At 38.8% G+C, this 23481-nt stretch overlaps 1 protein-coding gene across 15 annotated transcripts in view; it reads left to right on the top strand.

Annotated features, from left to right (window-relative positions):
* Positions 1-23481, top strand: part of EYA1 (EYA transcriptional coactivator and phosphatase 1) — a 189147-nt gene that overhangs the window by 4379 nt on the left and 161287 nt on the right. For 12 of the 15 annotated variants that reach the window (XR_008702205.1, XR_008702203.1, XR_008702201.1 and 9 more), the window contains exons 2-3: positions 2496-2545; positions 4113-4231. Coding sequence is in view for 8 of the 15 variants with exons in the window: in XM_055546251.1 (XP_055402226.1) it covers positions 4117-4231 (115 nt within the window). In the remaining 7 variants the exon portion in view is untranslated. Of the gene's footprint in view, positions 1-1568; positions 2171-2495; positions 2546-4112; positions 4232-23481 lie in introns of those variants that run through there. The other 3 variants (XR_008702202.1, XR_008702204.1, XR_008702206.1) reach the window with 3 other exon arrangements.

The raw sequence follows: 23481 nt of genomic DNA, 5'->3' as shown, positions 1-23481 counted from the left end.
ATAATGTTATGGGAAATATTTTTACACTCCTAGGAGCATTTGAATTAAAAAATACCAGATTAGGAGGAGACAAGGAACATATTAGGTTTATGGATATAAAGCAGAGAACATGAGCTTACTCAATGCCTAACAGCATTTTTCTAAAAACCATGAAATATTTTTTTTCTCTTTTGAATGGAAAGGTGCCTAATTAATTATTTTTGCAGCACATTATGTTTTGAGACCTTGAAAACCCAGAACCTTCCAGAGATTTGGGCAAACATAAGAGAAAATCAGCACCAATCAGAAATAGGTGTTCTTTTTAGATAAGTCATTACAAGACCATGTTTCCTTACTGTGCTGTAATCTTGTACTACACATAAAAAACTAAAAGCATGTGAAGTGTAGCATTTTGTAAACTGTAACTAATTTTGCTCACATCTGTGTCTAATTGTTGTCTGCATTCGCATTCTTGAGAGTAGATTTATTTTTCCTGGACCACGATGTGGATTCAGCTGACCAACCTAAGTGAGGATTAGTTGTTTTAAAGTTATTTTGATTAAAGAGTCATTTTTAAAAACAGTAACACACAACACATGGTTTAAATAATCCTTGAGACACAAAAGAATATCTGAAGTATACTTAATGAAATGAAGATCATGGATGTGGAATCAGAAGTTGTACAAAGTACAGTAAAGTCTAGCCAGCACACAAAAAAAGTATGTTGTGAAAACGCATTTGTTTTCAGTGAGAAAACGTGTTAGAGTAATTCCTAGTTTGAAGCTCATTTTTTATTAACAGGTTTGACTTTGAAATTTAAATAGAATAGGTTAAACCTCAAATAAAAATATCAAACTTTGAAAGTATACAAGGAAACTAACATTACGTTTCTAAAATTATAGTATCTAGCCAGTGTTAAAATAGGAATGTATTTTAACGTGTAACAGAAAGGATGTTTTACATACTCTTTCACATAATTAAGCCGAGAGTTCTTAAAACTAAGTTAGTTCTCACCTATAATTTATTCCAGGTGTATAAAAATGGAAATGGGGGGGAAGGAAATTTATCCTTGAGGTATATCACTGTAGTTTCTAAATGGAAACATTTACTCTTGTGTGAGAAAATTTAACAAAAAATTGCAGAAGGCTGTTAGCATCAAATGACCTACCTTGCAGGCATTCAAATACTTTTCATTGAATACGCAGGCATCTCTTTCAAATTATTTTGCATCCTGCACATATTCTCGAAAAGTAGACCTAGGAATTTCATGTAATATTAGACCAAGATATTTAGACTTTAATGATGCTTTTATTCCTGCCAAAAGGTAGTACTACTTAATGTCATAAATCATAATTAAAAAATAACAGGACTCAATAGAAGATACTTGGTTGGATAACTTTTATGCCATTTGAGATACTTCAGTTTTTTCATCTTTGCTCTGTAACCCTAATTGATGTCTGTTCCGGTTGAATGAAAATGCACATCAAAGATCTAGATTTCTGAGTTTAAAAGACGTTATGCAGAATGTTTTTTACCTCAGAGTCAGGCATTTGCCTGAGCTGGTGAGCCAGCAGCCCACCCTCACCTGAGTTTATCACCTTGCTGCCTCTGGAGGAAGAACAGTGACTAGTAAAGCCTGCAGGCTAAGTTAGTTGTTCAGTGAAAACCCAAATACAGATTCCTCTGGGGACAAAAGAGACCAGAACTCTGGCCAGCTGAGATACTGAACTGATTATTCAACTCTCCGTTCTCTCTCCTGATTTAAAAGATGGAAAATTAAACAGAAAGCGAACTGCTCTGACTATTTCACCAGGCAGGCATGGATTTCCCTTGAACTTAAACATTCACTGAATTTTCGGTTTGCTTGGGTGAATGAGTGCAGGGCTCCATGATGATTAAGAACTTGCCTTGGGCCATTTCTCGTTGAGTCTGGCATTGCCTGCAAGTTGCCCAGAAGCCGTTTGGAGTAAACTGTTCAATGACAAATAGTAAATACAGGACAAAACCATCACCATGAGGAGAAACACTGTCTGGAGTCAAACTCATGGGCGGGAACTCTATTTCAGCTGGTGATAGCAGAAGATGAAAGATCTGAGGATGCTGGAGGGTTAATGCTTGAACTGCTGCTGTGAAACATGCTCATTTTGCTAATAGCTATCTTTTTTTCAAGTACCTTTTCCAAGCTGCCTGGGTAAGGCCGCTTTGCATGTTGATTGGGGGAGGGGTAATCCCGTTTGCAGCTGTCATAGGCCAGTGATGAATCACTATCCCGTCATTTGGCTGCCTCCCCCCTCCCACCCCCCCTTACAAGGGGAGGAGGAGGGTAGACCTGGAGGAGGAAACAACAGTGGAGACCTCAACTTAAAGACAATATGCCTTTCACCGCTGCAGAATCCTCCTTTTTCTCTTTTGGTTAAAAGAGAGCATTGTCGTCCTGAGCCATGTGCTCTGTATAATTAAGAGCTGACACTGAAGCAGAGTAACAACAGCTTCTAATTTTTTACCCCTGATCACAGGTGCAAACATCTCAAACCAGTTCAGATGTTGCTGTTTCCTCAAGTTGCAGGTAAGGATACTGTTGATATTTGACATTTGGGGAGATTACCTCTCTGTGACCCCCTATCTATTTTTGTCTAGTATTTCTTAATTATTTCTATTAATAGCCTTGGTTGGAAATTACTTAACTGTGTGTGTGTGTGTGTGTGTGTAAAAGGAAAAAAAAAGTTAAATATGTAGAAAGGGAAGAGGAGCCTGGATTTGAAAATGATTAGGGGCTGTACTTTCTGGGGTTAGGAAAACTCTGAATGTGTGTTGAGAATTAGGGGAGAAAAGTTGGATTTTAAGCCATTTCTCATTTGAATCCCAAAGACTTGGGAAAGTCAGAACTCACTTTAGAAGTAAAACAGTTCACGTTCTTCGTTATAAAAGCTGACATTTGCAGTCTAAGTGCAGCTTCCAAATTGACTAGCTTTTGTTGACCCGGTGGGGGTGAGGAGCAAACAGTCTTAGCTTCATACATGTAATATTAATCCCCCCTCCTTTTTTTTAAAAAGAAAAACATAAAGTTTAACATAAAGTGAATAGGCCTTAGACTTCCAAACACTTGGCTGGCAGAGAACAGAATGGTATCTAGATGTGTTTTTAGTCACTTTAAAGAAATGGTCTCCTCTCTCCATTAAGAAAAGGTGAAATAGAAATGGATGGTTCTGCAATTGTGAACATGAATAGGAGCTTCTATCCCCTATAGAGTAACTGCGGAGCCAAAGAACTTTCCGGGAGGATTTCGCTGTTTTGTGTTGTAAAAATGCCCAATATGAGCAGGGCAGTGGCATTGTTCTGATTTCCCCAAGTAGGTGACAGCTGAGGTATCCTGAGTGCTCATGTTCCTGGGCACTCACTGTATGCTGGCCTGATCCCTCCTCACTTGGGCTGGCTGTATGTAATCCACAAAGCAAACAAGTGAGCCGACATCAGAATGTTTTAATGCTGCATTTGTTTCAAGGGAAACAGAGGAACAATTAAGCAGTTTGCCAGAGTAAACACATGCATCAGGGCTATCTCACTCCCTGTCATTGGACTATAGGCTTCAAGTGTTTTATTTGGTTTGGAGACCCATTAAATTACAATTGGGCGGTAAATTATAAGGGAGTTCCTAGTGCTAATTTATTAGATGAAAGAGATTCCATACAAAAGTGAATTTTTTTTTTTTTTTTCAATTTTACACTTTCGTGTTTTAGAAAAATAACACCTTAGGGTTTTTTCTCCCCCTGTCTAAAGAGAAAAGTAGGACGGTCTGTTTTCTTTGATAATAAAAACAGATGGAAACATCTCATTAGATCTTGGCACTTGATGAACTATTGAAGGAGAGAAAAAGAAATTTAAAAAAAAAACCCAAAAAACTCCATACGATATTTGGCTGGATAGGTATGGTCAGTGACAGCTTTTAATAGTCCACATTTTGAAAGGATGGCTGAAGTGAAAATATAAGAGGGACCTATTTGGAGTTGAAGAAAATAGATACAATAGGACTTTTGTGCGAATGTGTTTCAAAGGAGGTGTCAAGTCGTTAGCGCATTAAATAGTGGGGTTATGAATTTGGTACATCTGTCAAACGGAAGGCTTCTTGTCTTTAGGTCTATGGAAATGCAGGATCTAACCAGCCCGCATAGCCGTCTGAGTGGTAGTAGTGAATCCCCCAAACTCGATAACTCTCATATAAATAGTAATTCCATGACTCCCAATGGCACCGAAGGTGAGTGGCTGCCTTCTCACTGTTTACTTTGCACCTTGTTTCTTCATCACTGTACCCGGTGTTTCTAGGTGGTTATGATTTCGGTTGTCAAATCCTTGAAACTACTCTTCTAGTTCTTGTTTAGGTTAATTTGACTTATGAATCAGCATTCACCCCCACTGAGGGGCTGATGTTGCTAGGTTATTATACCATGCATAGACTGGTGTTATTTCAGAGAGATGCATATGTATATGCACAGTAGACATGTGTATGTGTGCATGACATATTTATGCTTTGAGTGTATTTTTCCTTTTTGATTTTTCTTCACAGCACAGGAGCAACTGGAATTATTTTGCTCTATGAGCCATGAACATTTGAAATTATTTCCTTTATTTTACTTTCCCTTTGTTATTAAATATAACCAAATTTGCTTCAATGCAGCATTGGCCTGGAGTGTTGCTAAATATCAATAAAATAATTTGTGTGCCTAATATTCGTGTGACTTTCACCATTAAAATATAAAGAAGTAAAAGATACTTACTGTTTATAAATATACAACCTTATTTGGAAGATAATATGAAATTCATTTACTTTGTAAAGATTAAGTTTATATTTCAAACATAGTACTGTTCAATGATTTCTGTATAATACATATGAATATTTATTTAAATTTTATCTAAGTAGAAATACCTACTTAAATGCATGTATACCTAAGTCTAAACATATAGGTAAAGCTATTTGTGTGTATCATTAGCTGGTGTGCATGTTTATTTAAGTACTATATTTTTAAAGCTTCATAGAAGGGTATGTTTTGTATTATATTTATTTTTACTTTATTCTACTGAAAATTTTCTTCTTCGAAGGTGATATTTTTGTGTATTTATTCCTTATCAAGCTTTAGGACCTTAGAGCATAAGTTTCATTAGAAGTTCGATAGATGATCGATCTTAGAATTCCATGCATGAACCAAACCCTAATCATCATTTCTCAATCACCATGATGATCTTTAATCACAGTTCTTAAAAAACAAACAAAAAACACCATGTCATAAAATTGTTTGTTTGGTGCAGTATTCCAGTATGTGTGAGGAAAGCCTTTTAAAACTGATGATAATACGAAATTTCTGGTAAGAGATACAATACCAAAATCAGTTGTTTCTGATAGGAGTTAACTGGTAACTTTCATAGCGACAGTGATTGTTTTTACATGTAAGTAGTCTGTATTTTCCTTTTTGAGTAAATACCTTCACACTATGGAAAATGGTCTGTGTTAAAAGAAGAAACTTTGCTGACCTAGCCAAAAAGAAAAAATCTCTGAAAAAGGTTCATTTGTATGTGAAACTCTTCTCTGTCCATATCAATAGGCAATCAAAAAGAAATCTCAGTTATGTATAGGAAAGTCATTCTAGTGTTTAAGTAGATGTTATAGAGCAAATACGATAAAAAGCCAGCAGTCCTTCCTTTCTCTCCTGGAATTTGGCTTCACGTGTGAGCATGGCAGCTGTTGCAGATTGGACTGCAGTCCAGACCACTGCAGGGCCTGGACTGGCCACCCCAGGCCAGTGTCGGCGGGCAGGGCGACCACTGAGCGCAGCATCAGGGGACCAGGGATGGAAACCTTTACCAGTCATTCTCATCACTGCTGCTGCTGCTGCTGCTGCTAAGTCGCTTCAGTCATGTCTGACTCTGTGCAACCCCATAGAGACGGCAGCCCACGAGGCTCCCCCGTCCCTGGGATTCTCCAGGCAAGAACACTGGAGTGGGTTGCCATTAAGACAATCATCAAAAGTAACTTAAAGAACAAAGCTTTAAGTATGTTAAATTGTTTTGCTTAAGGGAATAGACCAATACATATTGGTAGGAATAATTGTGAAATGATGAGAGTTAATTTTCTCATATATGAAGAATTAGGGGTAAAATGTTTTCATTTTGCCATCATTTTACTGGCAAATCATCTACAGAAGAAGAATCAGACAATATTAAAACAGAGTATGTGTTGGAAACTGCCTCTTGGATGGCTTCGTGTGAATGATGTGTGGTTGGTTTTTTAAGGGCATGTGAAATGATCATATTTCTGAATATTTACATTTAATAGCTTGATATCATGTTCATATTCAGCAATATGTACTTCATCAAAGTTTTACATAGCTATAATAAATCAAAAATGAGAAAACATCTTAGATAGCTATGTAACCTGCCAAACCATCAGCCTGAGAGATACTTAGAAATTATTTCTTATCCAGAAAGAAACTCTTAATTTATCTTAGGCCTAAAAAAAACCATTTCTAAGTCATATTTCAAACAAGTACCCGGTTACTCATCTGACTGGGCATTCTTTTTCGGGCATTCTTTTCTTGTTGCTGTTTTTATCATACCTGTATATTTACCTCTTTTGTTTTCAGGCATTCTTCACTGGGATACTTTGCAAGGGTTATGGTAGTTAGAAAGTGAGGTGAGAGGTATCGGTATAAATTACCCAGAGAATACATGAAGTTTTAGTCCATTGGCTGGGGTATTCACTTTTAGTGCACAGTTTGAAAACATGAACCCAAACTTTCCCCACCATCTGTGTGACAGGCCTGTTTGGATACAAACAGCATCAGAAAGTTCTGGGTTATTATTAAGTTTGTGAATCAATTTATCATGCCACTTACATATTCCATAAGGCATGTGTGTCTTTCCCTTCAGTCACCACTAGAGGAGTTAAGCTTAAAATCAGTGAATTCAGTGTCTGCAGGCTTTCCTGGAATAGAATCTTTATAGATTTTCCTATCCCTTTTTTGAAATCTTATTTATTTCGAAACTAGCAATATTCACCAATGAATTAGTGGAATGGAAAAAAAAAAAAACCCACAAGAAATTCCTTAACTTTTCAAAGAGTGTTTAAAATATCAATCACCTCCCGTAAGTCCAGAATAGGTATTTCAGGCTCTCTAAAGTGATTTTATGGTAGTCTGGTTGCAATGCATCTCCTTAGTTAGGTTGACAAAACTTCCATTGGGTTTACATAGTTGTTGACCCTAGCTCCACTTGGATAGGTTGTCTTCTTTCTCCAGAGCCTTTTTTTTTTTTTTTTTTTAATTTCCTGCAACCACTTGTTCCTATTATGAGGCTAAGAAAACATGAAAATCTCCTGTCTCAAAAACCATAACTTCATCTGAAGAACAAATAAGAAGGGAATGGAGTGGCAAGGCAGAGAATATTAAGTTTCTTCTTAAGTCTGCTGCCAAATTATCATAAGACTCAGTGTAGGTTCTGTCCTCGCAGGCTAGTGCCTATTTTCATGGTTCATCTAAGGGATAAAGACACTGAGCTACAGCCTCAAACATTGTGCTTTTTTACTTCCTACTTGAAATGTTCTTTAGTGAGATTTCTTGCTTGAGTATTTCAGGTTTCAAAAGTTTCAAGCCTGCATGTTTGTAAATTCCAACCTCTCTGTGAATCGTTTTTGTTGCAGTGAACTGTGGGTTTCACCCAGTTTATAAGTCTTTGAAATAGAAAGCATAAAGAGGCAAAAATATAACATAGCATAAATGGATGCTTGACTTGCATTCAGAAAAGCACTGTTGGGATAATTTGTTTCCAAAGGAATTAGTCAATATTTTAGATTACTGTTGTACAATTAAATCTTGACTTAGACTGATGGAATGGTTATGGTGGCTTTTCTTTTAACTGATTTTTTCCTAGTCTTTTGGTCTTCCGGGACAGAATGGGAAAGATATTTGTTATTAGATTATTAAAGAATAATTTTTAAGACCTGGGCTCTTGGGTGATGATGCTTCCGTCAGTTAAATACGAGCATCTGATCTGAGAGGATTTCTAACGTACAGGTATATGTTCAGGTCTCTCTTTGGTAGAAGCTGCATGTTGATGTTTGTGTTGTGTAAATGTGAGAAGTAGTTGGGAAATGTTTCTTCAGAAGGACTTGGGGATCTAGCAGTAAAGGGATTTTTATTTACATACCTAATTAAGGCCTTGTTTGCAAAGCAGTGATTCTTCCATCTTTGTTTTTTCTGGCTGTCTTAAGACCATGGGAGCCTAAGATTGGTCAGTTCATGTATTGCTAGTGTGAGTGTTTATTTTTGGTTGTCTGGGGGTGAGGAGTGGGGAAGGGCAAAAAGGAGGTGTGAGCAGGCGGAACTAAAAGCTCTCAACCTGAGTTTTCTCGATTGTAAATTTAGATACAAACTCAAGAAGAGGCTAAACTTGTCTTAAAGCAGAGGAATTTGCCTTGAAGTGACATAAAACCAGATGCAGTTGGAATCTTTACTGCAAATAGGGTTTCAGGAATTCTGATGGTAATTTGAATAGTAATTTTGAATTGGTATATCAGATTTCCAAGATGATAAGAGATACAATCTCAAATTAGGTGGCTAAATTTTCTGCATTTTAAGATTGATTTAATTGTGTATTGCATATTTTAGGATGATAGGTTAATTCAGTTTTACAAATTTGTATTATCAGGAGTATAAAGTTGATTTATCATTCCTACAAAGCTTAGAATGCAAATTATCTTGAATTTGTTTTCCTCACTGTAATTTTAATTTCGTAAAGTACAGTTATATCCTACCAGAGTATTTTTAAGAAATCTTATTTATGAAAAATAAGGAAACTAGAGTAAATGTGTATAAAATTATGGTTTGAGGCTACATTAAAAAAACTATATTTGTATATTTGTGGTCAAATATTCTGTTGTCAATAGAAAAATGGTAATCTAATTTTACTATTGTTTACATTCTGCACATGATTTAGTTTCTGGAAGATGAAGGGACTCTGTGAGTAAAGGAGCTTCTAAGTGACATTTTTAGAGTTTGTAGTCACAAAATTGGCCTCTTTTAAATTGTTCTTTAGCAAAAGCCATGAAAGGATGAAAAAAATAATTTAAGATTTAATATTTGCATATATAGTTATGGGAATAATTCTCACATACTGATTGATACTTAATAAAAACAATGGGTAATTTTTATAAATAACTTATTAGTCACTAAGCTGACCATTCTATGATTCATTTCATTTATCTTCAGAGGATCTTTTGATCACCAGCATGATGGGTAGGACACTGGGTTTGAATCCCAGCTCCATTTGCTGGCTGTGTGAGCTCAGGTGTGTTTGCTTCTGTGTGTTTCAGTCTCCTCATCTGTATAATGGGGATAATAGCAGGTCTTACTTGCTGTGAGGATGATAAGTAAAACTTGTAACACACTAGTGACTTACTCGGAGAAGGCAATGACAACCCACTCCAGTACTCTTGCCTGGAAAATCCCATGGACGGAGGAGCCTGGTAGGCTGCAGTACATGGGGTCGCTAAGAGTTGGACATGACTGAGCGACTTCACTTTCACTTTTCACTCTCATGCATTGGAGAAGGAAATGGCAACCCACTTCAGTGTTCTTGCCTGGAGAATCCCAGGGATGGGGGAGCCTGGTGGGCTGTGGACTCTGGGGTTGCACAGAGTTGGACATGACTGAAGCAACTTAGCAGCAGCAGTGACTTACTAAGTGCTCTTCGAATTTCTAGACCACATGTAAATAATAACCCCTTCTAGAAGACATGGGTTTGATCCCTGGGTCAGGAAGATCCCCTGGAGAAGGAAATGGCAACATACTTCAGTATTCTTGCCTGGGAAATCCCATGGACAGAGAAGCCTGGAGGGCTACAGTCCATGGGGTTGCAAAAGAGTTGGATACAATTTAAACAACTAAATAGAGTACCGTTACTGTCTCATGTGTTGAGTTCACCAGTACCTTTGCTTGGTTAGTGAATGTGTTGTTCAATAAAGTAATTGGTGAAAATGACAGATGTCTTTCATTTTTTACTTAAAGTCGAATGAACTTTTTGGCCAACCCAATGTAAGAAAACTGAGTCTTAAAAGTTAGATGCCAAGTTGAAAGACACATGGTTTGTAATTGGTACCACTGGTATTTGAATCAAGTTCTGTTTGAGTCCAGACTCTAGGTTTTCAAATCAGTATATCACTTATGGGAGAGAATATATTATTCCCACCATCTGCCAATGTTGTTCAGTTGCTATGTTGTGTCTGACTCTTTGCAACCCCATGGACTGCAGCACGTCGCTTCCCTGTCCTTCACTATCTCCTGACATTTGCTCAAGCTCATGTCTGTCGAGTTGGTGATGCTATCCAGTCATCTCATCCTCTGTTGCCCTCTTTTCCTCCTGCCTTCAATCTTTCCCAGCATCAGGGTATTTTTCAATGTGTCAGCTCTTTGCCTCAGGTAACCAGAGTATTGGAGCTTTAGCTTCAGCATCAGTCCTTCCAATGAATATTCAGGATTGATTTTCTTTAGGATTGACTGCTTTGGTCTTGCAGTCCAAGGGACTCTCAGGAGTCTTCTCCAGCACCACAGTTCCCACCATCCGCCAGTACCTTTTCTAATACCTTCATACCAAATATCGGTACTCCCACTGTCTTCATGACTGGAGACATTCTCTAGCAAACAACAGACCTATAAAAGGACCAATGGCAAAGGCTTTGATGACAAAAGGACTTCATTTTAAGGACAACACCCCAGGGTAGTCCTACTCTGGTTTTTAAGTTCTTTTGTGCATGAGTGTGTGAGACTCCTTCCTTCTGTTGGGCTCATATAGCATATTGCATCAATAGGTTCACTTCTAGGGGATTGTCTCTTACTAGCTTTCAAAGCTTTAAACTTAATTATAATTCCACCAGCCGTCTGTCTCTGTTAAGCCTCCCTGGGATCAAACAGAGATGGGAAGTCATCTCTGCTTTTCATTATCATAGTCATTATATGCACATTTGGAATGAAACAGTATTACTGTGAAATTTAAAAAGTGGTTACAGTTTTACTACTGCTCAGAAGTCTTTTGTGCCTCAGAAGTCTGTTGTGCCTTGGAAGATATTTGGACCTGGAGAAGGAAATGGCAGCCCACTCCAGTATTCTTGCCTGGAGAATCACATGGACAGAGGAGCCTAGCGGGCTGCAGTCCATGGGATCATAAAGAGTCGGACACGACTGAAGTGACTTAGCAGCAGCAGATATTTGGAAGTAGATAATACACTGGTTATATGTCTCTTGATTTTGAGAACCAGCTTATGGTAGCCAAGCAACACTCAAAGAAGCAGCTTAAATGGCATTTGTTGGGGGCTCCATAGGAAGGGCAGTGACCAATGCCAGGAGATGGGATGTGCATGCCACGTTCTAAGAACAGGAGAGAGAATGACAGGGAGTAGAGGAGATCAAGTGGGAAGAATAAAGGGGGGTGTCATGTGTGGGGCTTACAGGTTAGCCAACGTACCCTGGTTGATTGTATATCACTAATTGTATCTTTAATATATGGGGACTCCAATACTGCCTGGAAAAGGCTCAGAGTTTCTAGGAGGCCAGGCTTCTTGATAAACTAATGACCTGAATATATACAGTTTTCATTTATTCCCAGTACCTAATAGTTCTGGCTCACCTCTTCCCTAGCTGGGCTGAAACTTTCGTAGGACCAGAAAGATGTGTCTCCCTAAGGCCATCCTGTCTCTGGGAGAAACTTATGGTTTCCCCCAGAGAGATACGCAAATCTTTAGTGAATGCTAGTTATTTAGCCTAATTCTTATCCCTTTGATCATGGATTCTCTGCTTTAAGTAATTACTAATTTCTGAGGGTGCCTGAAGACGTTGTGGGATGAGCAGTATATAGATAAAAGTGGTGTGGTTTTGTGTATGTGTGTGCTTATTCTTGGGCCTCCCAGGTGGAGCTAATGGTAGGAAACATAAGAGACACAGGTTCGATCCCTGGGTCAGAAAGATCTCCTGGAGGAGGGCATGGCAACCCACTCCCATATTCTTGCCTAGAGAATCCCATGGACAGGGAAATCTGATGGGCTACCGTCCATAGGATTGCAGAGTCGGACGTGACTGAAGTGACTTAGAACACACATACACACACATGGTTATTCTCATCTTGCTTACTTAGGGTAAGGTCTAAGAGTAATATATTTTCCTCCTTTTGCCTCCGAACATGTAATATAATAGAAAATTATGCACATAATTGCAGATTTTCTATTTTTCCATTTTCACTCTGGGTAAGAAAAAGTCATCTGTTACATAGCTATCCTCAAAGACTGCTAAATATTGCCTTTATTAAAAGAGAGCATAAATTTTGAGAAGCTAATCAAGGGTTTATGTTAAGTTTCAGAACCCCAAGTAGTTTATAACTAAACTCTTACTATGATTATGTATTTGGATGGCCAAAAAGTGTGTTTGAAACATGTTGGCCAACCTAATACAAAGTAGTTTGCTGGTTTTGCAGATTTTTCAGTTCTATTTCATGCTTCTGGTATCCTGTTACTCTGAAAAAAGGTGGGTAAACTCTACTATACACATTTCAAGGATGTATTTAAAGTATTCCCTATAATACAAATCAGAGATTTTTTTTTCATAAAATTAATCTAAATCAAAATCTAAAATACTTCCCTATCTTATCACTGTGTCTGTTACTCTAAGGGGACTTTTGTGTGGGAAGAATACTATTTTAGCAAAATAAGGACATTACTTTGCCAACAAAGTTCGTCTAGTCAAGGCTATGGTTTTTCCAGTGGTCATGTATGGATGTGAGAGTTGGACTGTGAAGAAGGCTGAGCACTGAAGAATTGATGCTTTTGAACTGTGGTGTTGGAGAAGACTCTTGAGAGTCCCTTGGACTGCAAGGAGATCCAACCAGTCCATTCTGAAGGAGATCAGCCCTGGGATTTCTTTGGAAGGAATGATGCTGAAGCTGAAACTCCAGTACTTTGGCCACCTCATGTGAAGAGCTGACTCATTGGAAAAGACTCTGATGCTGGGAGGGATTGGGGGCAGGAGGAGAAGGGGACGACAGAGGATGAGATGGCTGGATGGCATCACTGACTCGATGGACGTGAGTCTGAGTGAACTCCGGGAGTTGGTGATGGACAGGGAGGCCTGGAGTGCTGCGATTCATGGGGTCGCAGAGAGTCGGACACGACTGACCGACTGAACTGGACTGATGGGCTGAATAGACTAAGCTCTTACTAGCTGTTTGAGCACAAACTGAGCACATCTTTCATTTCTTCCACCTACCTTTTTTTTTTCCCCTCAAAAAGATTAGGAGAACTTCTTTGACCTCATCTTAAAGAGTTTGTGATTAGTCTATGCAGCATAGTATCTGTGTTGGAAAAGAGATTGAACAGCGTGTCAGGCTAATTTTAAAGCCTACATCCTTTATACTCAAAAAACACAGACTCCCCAGTAGCCTAAAAGCTTAGTGCTTACTGAAATACTTAAATCTGCCTTAAGATTTTTTGTTACCTTATCTAAGATTATTACCCAATAAAGGAACTACAGCTTCCATTTATTATATGTAGTTCACCTATTAGAGGCTCATGGGTCTTCAAAGGCAGGGATAGGCGTGTTTACTATTGTGTTCTCTGCAGCTGGCAGAAAGCTTAGTAGTGAATAAACAGCCAACATGTATTTGTTATTGCATACTAATGCAAGTGAATGATTATAATCATTTGTTGTTCAGTTGCTAAATCGTGTCTGACTCGTTGTGACCCCAGGAAACTGTAGCACATCAGGCTTCCCTGTCCTTCACCATCTCCCAGAGTTTGCTCAAATTAATTTCCATTGAGTCGGTGATGCCATCCAATCAAACTCTCACATCCATACGTGACTACTGGAGAAACCATAGCTTTGACTGTATGGACCTTTGTCGGCAGTGTCTCTGCTTTTTACTCCATCTAGGTTTGTCATAGCTTTTCTTTCAAGGAGCAAGCGTCTTTTTTAATTTCATGGCTGTAGTCACCATCTGCAGTGTTTTTGGAGCCCGAGAAAATAAAATCTGTCACTGTTTCCATTGTTTCCCCATCTATTTGCCATGAAGTGATGGGCCTGGATGCCTTGATCTTAGTTTTTTGAATGTTGAATTTTAAGCCAGCTTTTTCACTCTCCTCTTTTACTCTCATCAAGAGGCTCTTTAGTAGACTCACTAATTTTATTTACAAAGCATTAACAGGTTCCATAATTAGCTCAAGCCCAATTTTCAGATTTTTGAAAGTGATCATTTCGCAGACCAATTCCTACAGTAGCCATAGGCTGTTTATGCAGAGAACATCCTCAGTCAACATTGTTGCTGAGTTTGAATTTGCACCATCATAACTGACTTGAGCCCCTTGGACTACAAGGAGATCAAACCAGTCAATGCTAAAGGAAATCAGTCCTGAATATTCATAGGAAGGACTGATGCTGAAGCTGAAACTCCAATACTTCGCTGCCACCTGATGCGAAGAATTGACTCCTTGGAAAAGACCCTGATGCTGGGAAAGATTGAAGGCAGGAGGAGGAAGAGGATGACAGAGGATGAGATGGTTGGATGGCCTCACCAACTCGATGGACATGAGTTTGAGCAAGCTCCAGGAGTTGGTGATGGATAGGGAAGCCTGGTGTGCTGCAGTCCATGGGGTCTCAAAGAGTTATACATGACTGAGTGGCTGAACTCAACTGACTTGCACTTGATATGTACTAATTGTTTCATAAATGGAAACTTCAACTTGGACTTAGTAGTATTTATCAATGATGAATCAACTTTCACATAGTCTAAGAAACAGCTGAATGATAAAAAGATCAAGCAGTTTGTACACTTATGTTTAATATCTTTACATACATGGTAAGGAGTTATGATTAGAGGTCATTTTTAAGGTGAAAAAATTAGAGGGGCAAAGATATATACATACTGCAGTGAAAAGAATATGCATATTATATAAGAATATATCTCCTACTGTATATCCACCATTTCCTTGTTAATTCAAGAAATAGTTATTAACTGATTATGTCTAGAAATTTACCACATAGCACTCTAGCAAGGAGCAGTTCATAGTCTCCTGTGATTTGCAGTCCTGTAGTCAGAGAAGGCAATGGCAACCCACTCCAGTACTCTTGCCTGGGAAATCCCATGGACGGAGGAGCCTGGTAGGCTGCAGTCCATGGGGTCGCTAAGAGTCGGACACGACTGAGCAACTTCACTTTCGCTTTTCACTTTCATGCATTGGAGAAGGAAATGGCAACCCACTCCAGTGTTCTTGCCCGGAGAATCCCAGGGACGGTGGAGCCTGGTAGGCTGCCGTCCATGGGATCACACAGAGTCGGACACAACTGAAGCGACTTAGCAGCAGCAGCAGCAGTCAGATGACCACCATACTTGATGATCAGGACTGTATTCTCCAGAGGATAAGGGATACCCAGCCATGACTGTGGAGATTGAGGATAGTGTCTGCACACTGGTAATGCTTAAACTGAATCTTGAAGGAGAGGTAGAGAAACACTGGATGCTGCGCCAGGAAGGAGCAAAGCCATTCCTAATCCCAGGGACTGTGTGTGGCAGGGGAGGTGAGACATATGGGTAGAGTGCACAGAGATGGGACTAAGACAGTCACCCAAGCAGATGATGAACAACCTACAACCTTATGTACCAAGTTCAGGAGTTTGAATTCAATCCTGAAAGAGTTGGATGACCCGAAGGCTTGCAAACAGGAGAGTAATGTGATTGAGTCTGTGTCTGAGAAATACACTTAGGTAGTATTTTGAAACTTGGATTCAACAGATGCTTTGTTGTTGTTATTCAGTTTCTCAGTCATATGTGACTCTGCAACCCCATGGGCTGCAGCACACCAGGCCTCCCTGTCATTCACTCTCTTGGGGTTTGCTCAGATTCATTTCCATTGAGTCAGTGATGCCATCCAATCATCTCATCCTCTGCCATCCCCTTCTCCTATCTTCAGCCTTTCCCTGCATCAGGGTCTTTTCCAGTGGGTGATAGGTAGGGAGAAAAGACTGCAGGTAAGGAGTTATGAGGGGCATTTTTATCTGAAATCATGTACTTATTTATGTATTACCATTTCAGCACAAATTGCTGATACTTGCCTTAAGGAAAGCAGAGAATGGATAATTAAAAAAAAAAAAAAAAAATATATATATATATATATGTAGCAAAGCAGTATTGCATGATAGTAAGGATGGATTTTGCAATCAGACTAACCTGGGCTTAAAATCTCAGTGTCATAATTCTGTAACTGACATACGGGTTTTGAAAGAGAGCAGAGGACTGGGGGAAGGCTCTGAAACGAGGATACGAGCCCTGCCACTTGCTGGAGACTGAGTGTGATGCTGAATAATTACTGAACTGTTTCTATCTCTGCTTCCTTGTCTGTAAAATGAAAGTGTCTACCTCTCGGGGTGTGAGGATAGTTAAATGAGTTGGTAAAGCACTTAGAACACACTGACTTCTAAGAAATATTTAATATCTATTGGCTGTTTTGTTATTATCATGTAAGATCTCTGATCCCAGACAACCCCGAGTTATCTCCTAGTTTGGGGCTTCCCAGGTGGCACTAGTGGTAAAGAAGTCACCTGGCAATGCAGGAGACATAAGAGACGTGGGTTCAATCCCTGGGTTGGGAAGATCCCCTAGAGAAGGAAATGGCAACCCACTCCAGTATTCTTGCCTGGAGAACTCCATAGACAGAGGAGCCTGATGGGCCACAGTCCATGGGGTCATAAGTTGGACATGACTGAGCGACTAAGATCCCTGAGCCTCTGCCCTCCCCACTGTAAAATGGGGGTTGCACCTTTATCATTGGATCTTTTCCACCTAGTGGAGGCTCAAGGTTCTTTTAAAAAATTTTTTTATTGTGGTAAAAGTCACATAAAATATACTATTTTAACCATATTTAACTGTACAGTTCATTGGCACTAAGTACATTCACATTGTTGGGCACTCTAACCATCATCCATCTACCAAATTTTTCACCTTCCTAAACTGAAACTCTGTCCCCATTAAACACTAAGTCCCCATCCCCCCACCGCACGCCTCCAGCCCCCAGCCCCTGGCATCTACCAGTGTACTTTCTGACTGTAGGTGTTTGACTATTCTGGGTGACTTGTATAAGTAGAATAAAATAGTATTTGTCTCCACCTAATATATATAGGAAGGCATGTTTAAGGTTCACTTAATACATGTCCTACAACAGATTATACCTTCTCTTCAGCTATAGACTTAATATACTAACTCCAGTCCCTGTCATCTACTCAAAGGTTCAAACCTACTCAAAGAAGAGCAACTATTAGTAAAGAATAATACAGGTGACTTTTTTTTTTTTTTAAGCAAATATATCTACTGGGAATGGCTGCTGCAGTGTTTCCATGGAAAGAGAGATTTACTTCCCCTGGAGATCCTCACTTCTCTTGATAGCCTTTGCAGGTCCTCTGAGTACCTGGAGTACTCCATAAGTGCTTGCTCAGTTAATACCCAATGTAGGTAGGATTTAGGTCTGGGTGCTCCTGTGGTTTGGTGAAGCATGGGAAAGGGGTATTATCTGAGATGTAAATTTGGTAGGTTGATTACATTTTAGGCAAGTACACCATTTTTCCAGATTGATATGATTGAGGTTCTGAACCTGAGCCAGCCCATCTGCTTCCGGTCTTCATACACTAGTTTGTTTTACCATTCACTGAATTGCAGCATGCACTGATACACTTTTGTTTAATGCGCTGATCTTCTGGGACGTTTCTGTTGCTGTGCCCTTCAATGATTGTTAGGCTCTCCATCAGAGACATGATTAAGGATGATAAAACCCTCATTGAACAACATTTGACTTTTCAGTGGTTTCATAAAAGGTATGGTAATCAAAGATATTTGAAACCTAATTGTGTGACCTTAGGCTAGTTTTTAAACATCTTTAGGCTGTGGTTTTCTCATCTTTCAAATGTGACAGTTAGAGTAAATATCTCATGAAATTGCCACAAGAAGCAAATAAGCGATTACTTGTAAGGTGCTTAGCACAATGCCTGACATGTAGTAAATGCTCAAGAAACATAAGCTATTTTTAAAATGATTACTCTTCCAGGTGAAAATTCTACATAAATATTGCCTGTGCCATAAATTGAGACTGTTCTATTGCTACCTTAATTCTTAAAATTGGAGCAGTCTTTTCAGGCCGTTGTGCTGTGCTTGCGTTCTTATAACACACTAGCATCTAAATGTAGGTATTTGTTAAAAGTCATCAAATGGCACATTTAAGATTAACAGGCCACATACATGCTTAATTCTTTTTCATATATGGATGTTCTGTTATGTTTATGAAATCACAACAAATTTTCTTGTCTGAAAATTCACAGTGGGTTTTTGACATCAGGCACTTTCTCAATCAACAGATTAAAAATAGGCTATCATCTGGGTTCTGAAATATTTTGATGTTAGAAAGAGGGCTTCATTCTCCAGAAGGTTAGAAGCCACTGAGTCAAACAAAAGTGCTCTCAGAGTTTAGAGAAAAGAGCTCTTCAGCTTGCTGAGGTCTGGCCAGGCTTCAAGGAGGAGATGGAATCTGAGCTGAGTGTTTGGGAAATGGGTAGAACCTGAATAGATTGAGAAGAGATGGAATGCATTCTAAATGAGGGACCAATATGAACAAAGGTAGGATAGTGTGGGAGACAGGGAGGAGACTAGTGGAGCTGAAAAAGGAATTGATAGTAGATAAGGTTCGAAGGATCATCTGAAGCCAAACTGTGGAGGACCCTGAATACTAGGCTAAGGAATTTGGACTTTATCCTGGAGCCAGTAGAGAAGCCATTGAATATTTTGAATGAGGGTTGATATGGTGCAAGTGTTTTAGGTATGAATCTGGCAGCAATTTCAAGGGTAGATTGGGTTGAGGGAGACAAGTACAGCAAAATGGAGGCTCATGAGATCTGCCTGGATTCTGTGTGTTAGGAACCTGAACAACAACAAAACTGGAATCCTGTCCAGGCTGCATACATGTTTAATTCTTTTTCATATATGGATGTTCTGTTATGTTCATGAAAACACAACAAATTTTCTTGTCTGAAAATTCACAGTGGGTTTTTGTCATCGGGCGCTTTCTCAATCAACAGATTAAAAATAGGCTATCATCTGGATTCTGAAATATTTTGATGTTAGAAATAGGACTTCATTCTCAAGAAGGTTAGAAGCCACTGAGTCAGACATTCAAAGGGATATCTCAAAGGAACAGTTATCATTTACCAAGTATCATTTCTTTTACCAAAAAGTCAATTAGTCTAGACCTCTACATAAGTCGTTGTGCAGTGTCCTTCCAATATGCTATACTTCCTGTGAATAACGAGTTTTGATTGACCAACATTCCTTGTTGGCTGTGTACACTCTTAAGTTCAAGTTTAGTCTATGTGTGTTGATTTGGTTTTCAAAAGATAGTATTGCTGTTTTGAAGAGTTACTCTTACTCTTTGCAACCCCATGGACTGTAGCCTACCAGGCTCCTCTCTCCCTGGAATTCTCCAGGCAAGAATACTGGAGTGGGTAGCCTTTCCCTTCTCCAGGGGATCTTCCAGACCCAGGAATTGAACCCAGGTCTCCCTCATTGCAGGCAGATTATTCTTTACCATATGAGCCACCAGGGAAGCCCCTTTTAAGAAAAAGAAGATGAATTTAAATTTTAGAGTAGTCATAATCATATTCCAGACTGTAAAACCAATCTGAACATAAAGGGATACCTTGTTTTCCAAATGGGTATTAACCAAAGAAAAATCATTTGATTCATGGATATATATTCTTTTCAATAAAGGAGAAATAGTTGAATGGCTGCTTATAATCTTTTACTTATTTACTTATGTCTAAAATAAAATACATAAATGTAGGAATATTGCTATTTTCTACTTTCACATTTCATGTAATTTTATCCATTTTTCTATATGCCTTTGGTATCCCTTGATGCCACTTTCTGAGTCATTTGACACATTTTTTTAAATGTACGTTTCTACTTCTGCCTCATAACTTGAGATAGGGCACTCATTAAATCTGTGGGTGCACTGGGACGACCCAGAGGCATGGAATGGGGAGGGAGGAGGGAGGAGGGAGGAGGGTTCAGGATGGGGAATACATGTATACCTGTGGCGGATTCATTTTGATATTTGGCAAAACTAATACAGTTATGTAAAGTCTAAAAATAAAATAAAATTTAAAAAAAATAATAAAATAAAAATCTGTGAGTGATACTATCATTGAGTCCAAACTATAACTTAACATTACAATGGTTATGCTTTTGTCTTATAGGTTATTTATTATCTGTACAGCATAATCATGTGTGGTGTAGCTCTTTAAAGTTCTGTGTAAAGGTTTGCTTATAGTAATATCTAATATTTTGCCTTGGACTGATCATTCCCACAAATTATTATTAAATATATGTGACTTATCTCTCTTTTTAAAGATCAGGAAGGATTCTCTCTAAATATACCAAAAAATCCAATGATTGATATTCCTTTATGTGAGTATATCTTCTCCAAAGAGTACTTTGCTCAAAATAATATGAGGGAAATGTGTCTTATGAGTGAGAGGTTTTATAAGAACCTCCGTAGAAGTTGACAGAGTGATAATTTCGGAGGAATAAAATGTAATTTTCAGTTTAATCATATACAGTGTGTTTAATTGCCCTATACAATGTGCCCAGTGGTATGAAGTCAGTTATAATCTGCTTTTCAAAGTCAGTTGTACATTTTTACCTTCATCCATTTCTTCAGTGAATATTGAGTTCCAATTATGTGTGAAGCACTGGGCTATGTTCTATAGGGATATAAAAAGTTGGAGTTCCAACTATGAAGAAATCTATAACATATTTGGATAAGACTATGAAATGTAAAGCAAGGTTGAATAAGATATGTGTTCTAAATGATGTACAAACTCAGATTTAGTGGTTCAAGGAAAAGAAGCATAACCCCTGAGTAGTAGATCAGGCAAATCTTCACAAAGCAAGTGGGACTTCGATTGAACCATGAAGGATTCAGATCAGTGGAAATTGTAGAACATTTAACGTCAGAAGGAAAGGCACTAGAAATACTGTGGAATTGAGGAAGTATTAAACATTTGGTGGGCCAGTTTGGTAGGCCAGTGTTGGTTGGTTTGTTTGGGCGTGTGATTCTTTGTCTATAAAAAGGAGATAAGTGTCAGATAGCAAAGTTAGGATAATTAAATGCGACTATTTTGTAGTGCTCTCGTATTCTTGTAAGTTACTAGTTGTTATACAAATACAAAGTGTGTGTAAAGGAAGTGGCATGGAAAGCAAAAAAAGAAAAAAGCTTGGTCTCATACAGGGCCTTAAGATTATGATAAAGTTGTTGTTGGTGGTGTTCACTTGCTAATTCATGTCTGACTCTTTGTGACCCCATGGCTTGCAGCACTTCAGGCTCCCCTGTCCTTTACTATCTCCCAGAGTTTGCTCAAATTCATGACCTTTGAGTCGGTGATGCTATCTAACCGTCTGATCCTCTGCCTCCCCCTTCTCCTTTTGCCTTCAGTCTTTCCCAGCATCAGGGTCTTTTCCAGTGATAAAGTTATGATAACTTAATTCAGAAGAAAATGAAAAGCCTGTTGAAGACCTCAGCAGCAGAGTGACTTGCTCCAATCTAGTCTATAGAAAGATAAATATCTCTGTTCAAAATAAAGAGAGACTGAAAGGCCAATTGATTGGCTTTTCAGAGAGAAGAGGTATACAGTAACTAGGCTTGTGAGTGTGAAATTAGGGGAAAAAGTGGTTGTGAAAGATTAGAATGGTAGAGATGATAGATTGACAGTGGAGTGTGAGGAAAGAGTTGCTGGGGGGAATCAGGGTGAAATGCTCAGTCTAGATGGTGTGACCGCTAGAAAAGGATAGGATGAGGAGATTGCATTTGAGCATTTGATTTGCCCTTGATCCAGACAAGGGCATTGCACAATTGGAATATGAGGATTGGTCCCCATGAAAAAGTTGTGCATGTGGATAAAGATTTGAGAGTTGTCTACATGGAGAAGATTTTTTTAAACAATTGCAAGGAAAGACATGATTGTGAAGGAAAATTTAGATGGATAAGGAGGAAGTACAATTATCGAACAATAGAGTAAGCAGAGGAGAACAGTCCAGAAGAAAAAACACAAGGAGAACAGGGAAACATTGCTGTGTGGTATTGATCAATGATGAGAAAAATGTCAGAGGAAGGCCCATTCTACAGAAAAATTAAGGGAAATCAGGATGGAGAAGAGTTTGAATTAGGCAATTAAAATCCTTTTAGTAAAATAGTAGCTATATAGGGATATTTCAGAGGACTAAAGATGGAGAAGGAAATGGCAACCCATTCCAGTGTTCTTGCCTTGAGAATCCCAGGGACGGGGAGGCCTGGTGGGCTGCCGTCTATGGGGTTGCACAGAGTCGGACATGACTGAAGTTACTTAGCAGCAGCAGCAGCAAAGAGAGAGTAGATACTAAGTTTGAAGGCAGATTTTTAGAAAACTTAGTGATGAAAGAAGGGAGAGAAATAGATAATGGTTGAGAAATATATATATATATATATTTTTTTTTTTTAATTAGGAGAGACCTGCCTGTTTGCTTATTTATTTAGATTTTGGTTTTTCTTTTATTAAAAAATTTTATTAAAGTATAAATTTACAAGTTGTGTTAGTTTCAGGTGTACAGCAAGGTGAATCAGTTATATAGATACTTTTATCCACTTGTTTGTAGATTGTTTTTCAATATAGGCCCTTAAGAGTATTAAGTAGAGTTCCCTGTTCTGTACAGTATTAGTTATCTATTTTATATTGGTTTGTGAGTGCTTGCTAAGTTGCTTCTGTCGTGTCCAACACTTTGAGACCCTATGGACTATAGCCTGCCAGGCTCCTCTGTCCATGGGATTCTCCAGGCAAGAATACTGGAGTGGATTGCCATGCCCTTCTCCAGGGGATCTTCCCAACCCAGGGATTGAACCCGTGTCTCTTATGCCTCCTGCATTGGCATGTGGGTTCTTTACCACTAGTGCCACCTGGGAAGCAAACTAGAATTTTTCATCAATAACCCTAACAGTCATATGCGTATGTGATGATGTGTTTATATGTTCTCAGTCATGTCTGACTCTCTGCAACCCCGTGAACTGTAACCCACCAGGCTCCTCTGTCTATGGAATTTTCCAAGCAAGAATACTGGGGTGGTTTGCCACTTCCTTCTCCAGGGGGTCTTCCTGGCCCAGGGATTGAACCCACATCTCTTGCATCTCCTTCACTGGCAGGTGGATTCTTTACCACTGGCACCACCTGGGAAGTCCCTATATTGGTTTAATTAACCTTATTATTTACTTTATATATAGCGTGTGTATATCTATCTCAGTCTCTCAATTTATCCCTTCTTCCACTTTACCTCCTGTAACCATAAGTTTTTATACATCTGTGACTCTAGATCTGTTTTATAAATAAGTTCATTTGTACCATTTTTTAAGATTCT

Source organism: Bubalus kerabau, chromosome 14 (assembly GCF_029407905.1).
Source record: "Bubalus kerabau isolate K-KA32 ecotype Philippines breed swamp buffalo chromosome 14, PCC_UOA_SB_1v2, whole genome shotgun sequence".
NCBI lineage: Eukaryota > Metazoa > Chordata > Mammalia > Artiodactyla > Bovidae > Bubalus > Bubalus kerabau.
Note: the sequence above shows the minus strand (reverse complement) of the source record. Positions and strands in the feature narration are given on the sequence as shown.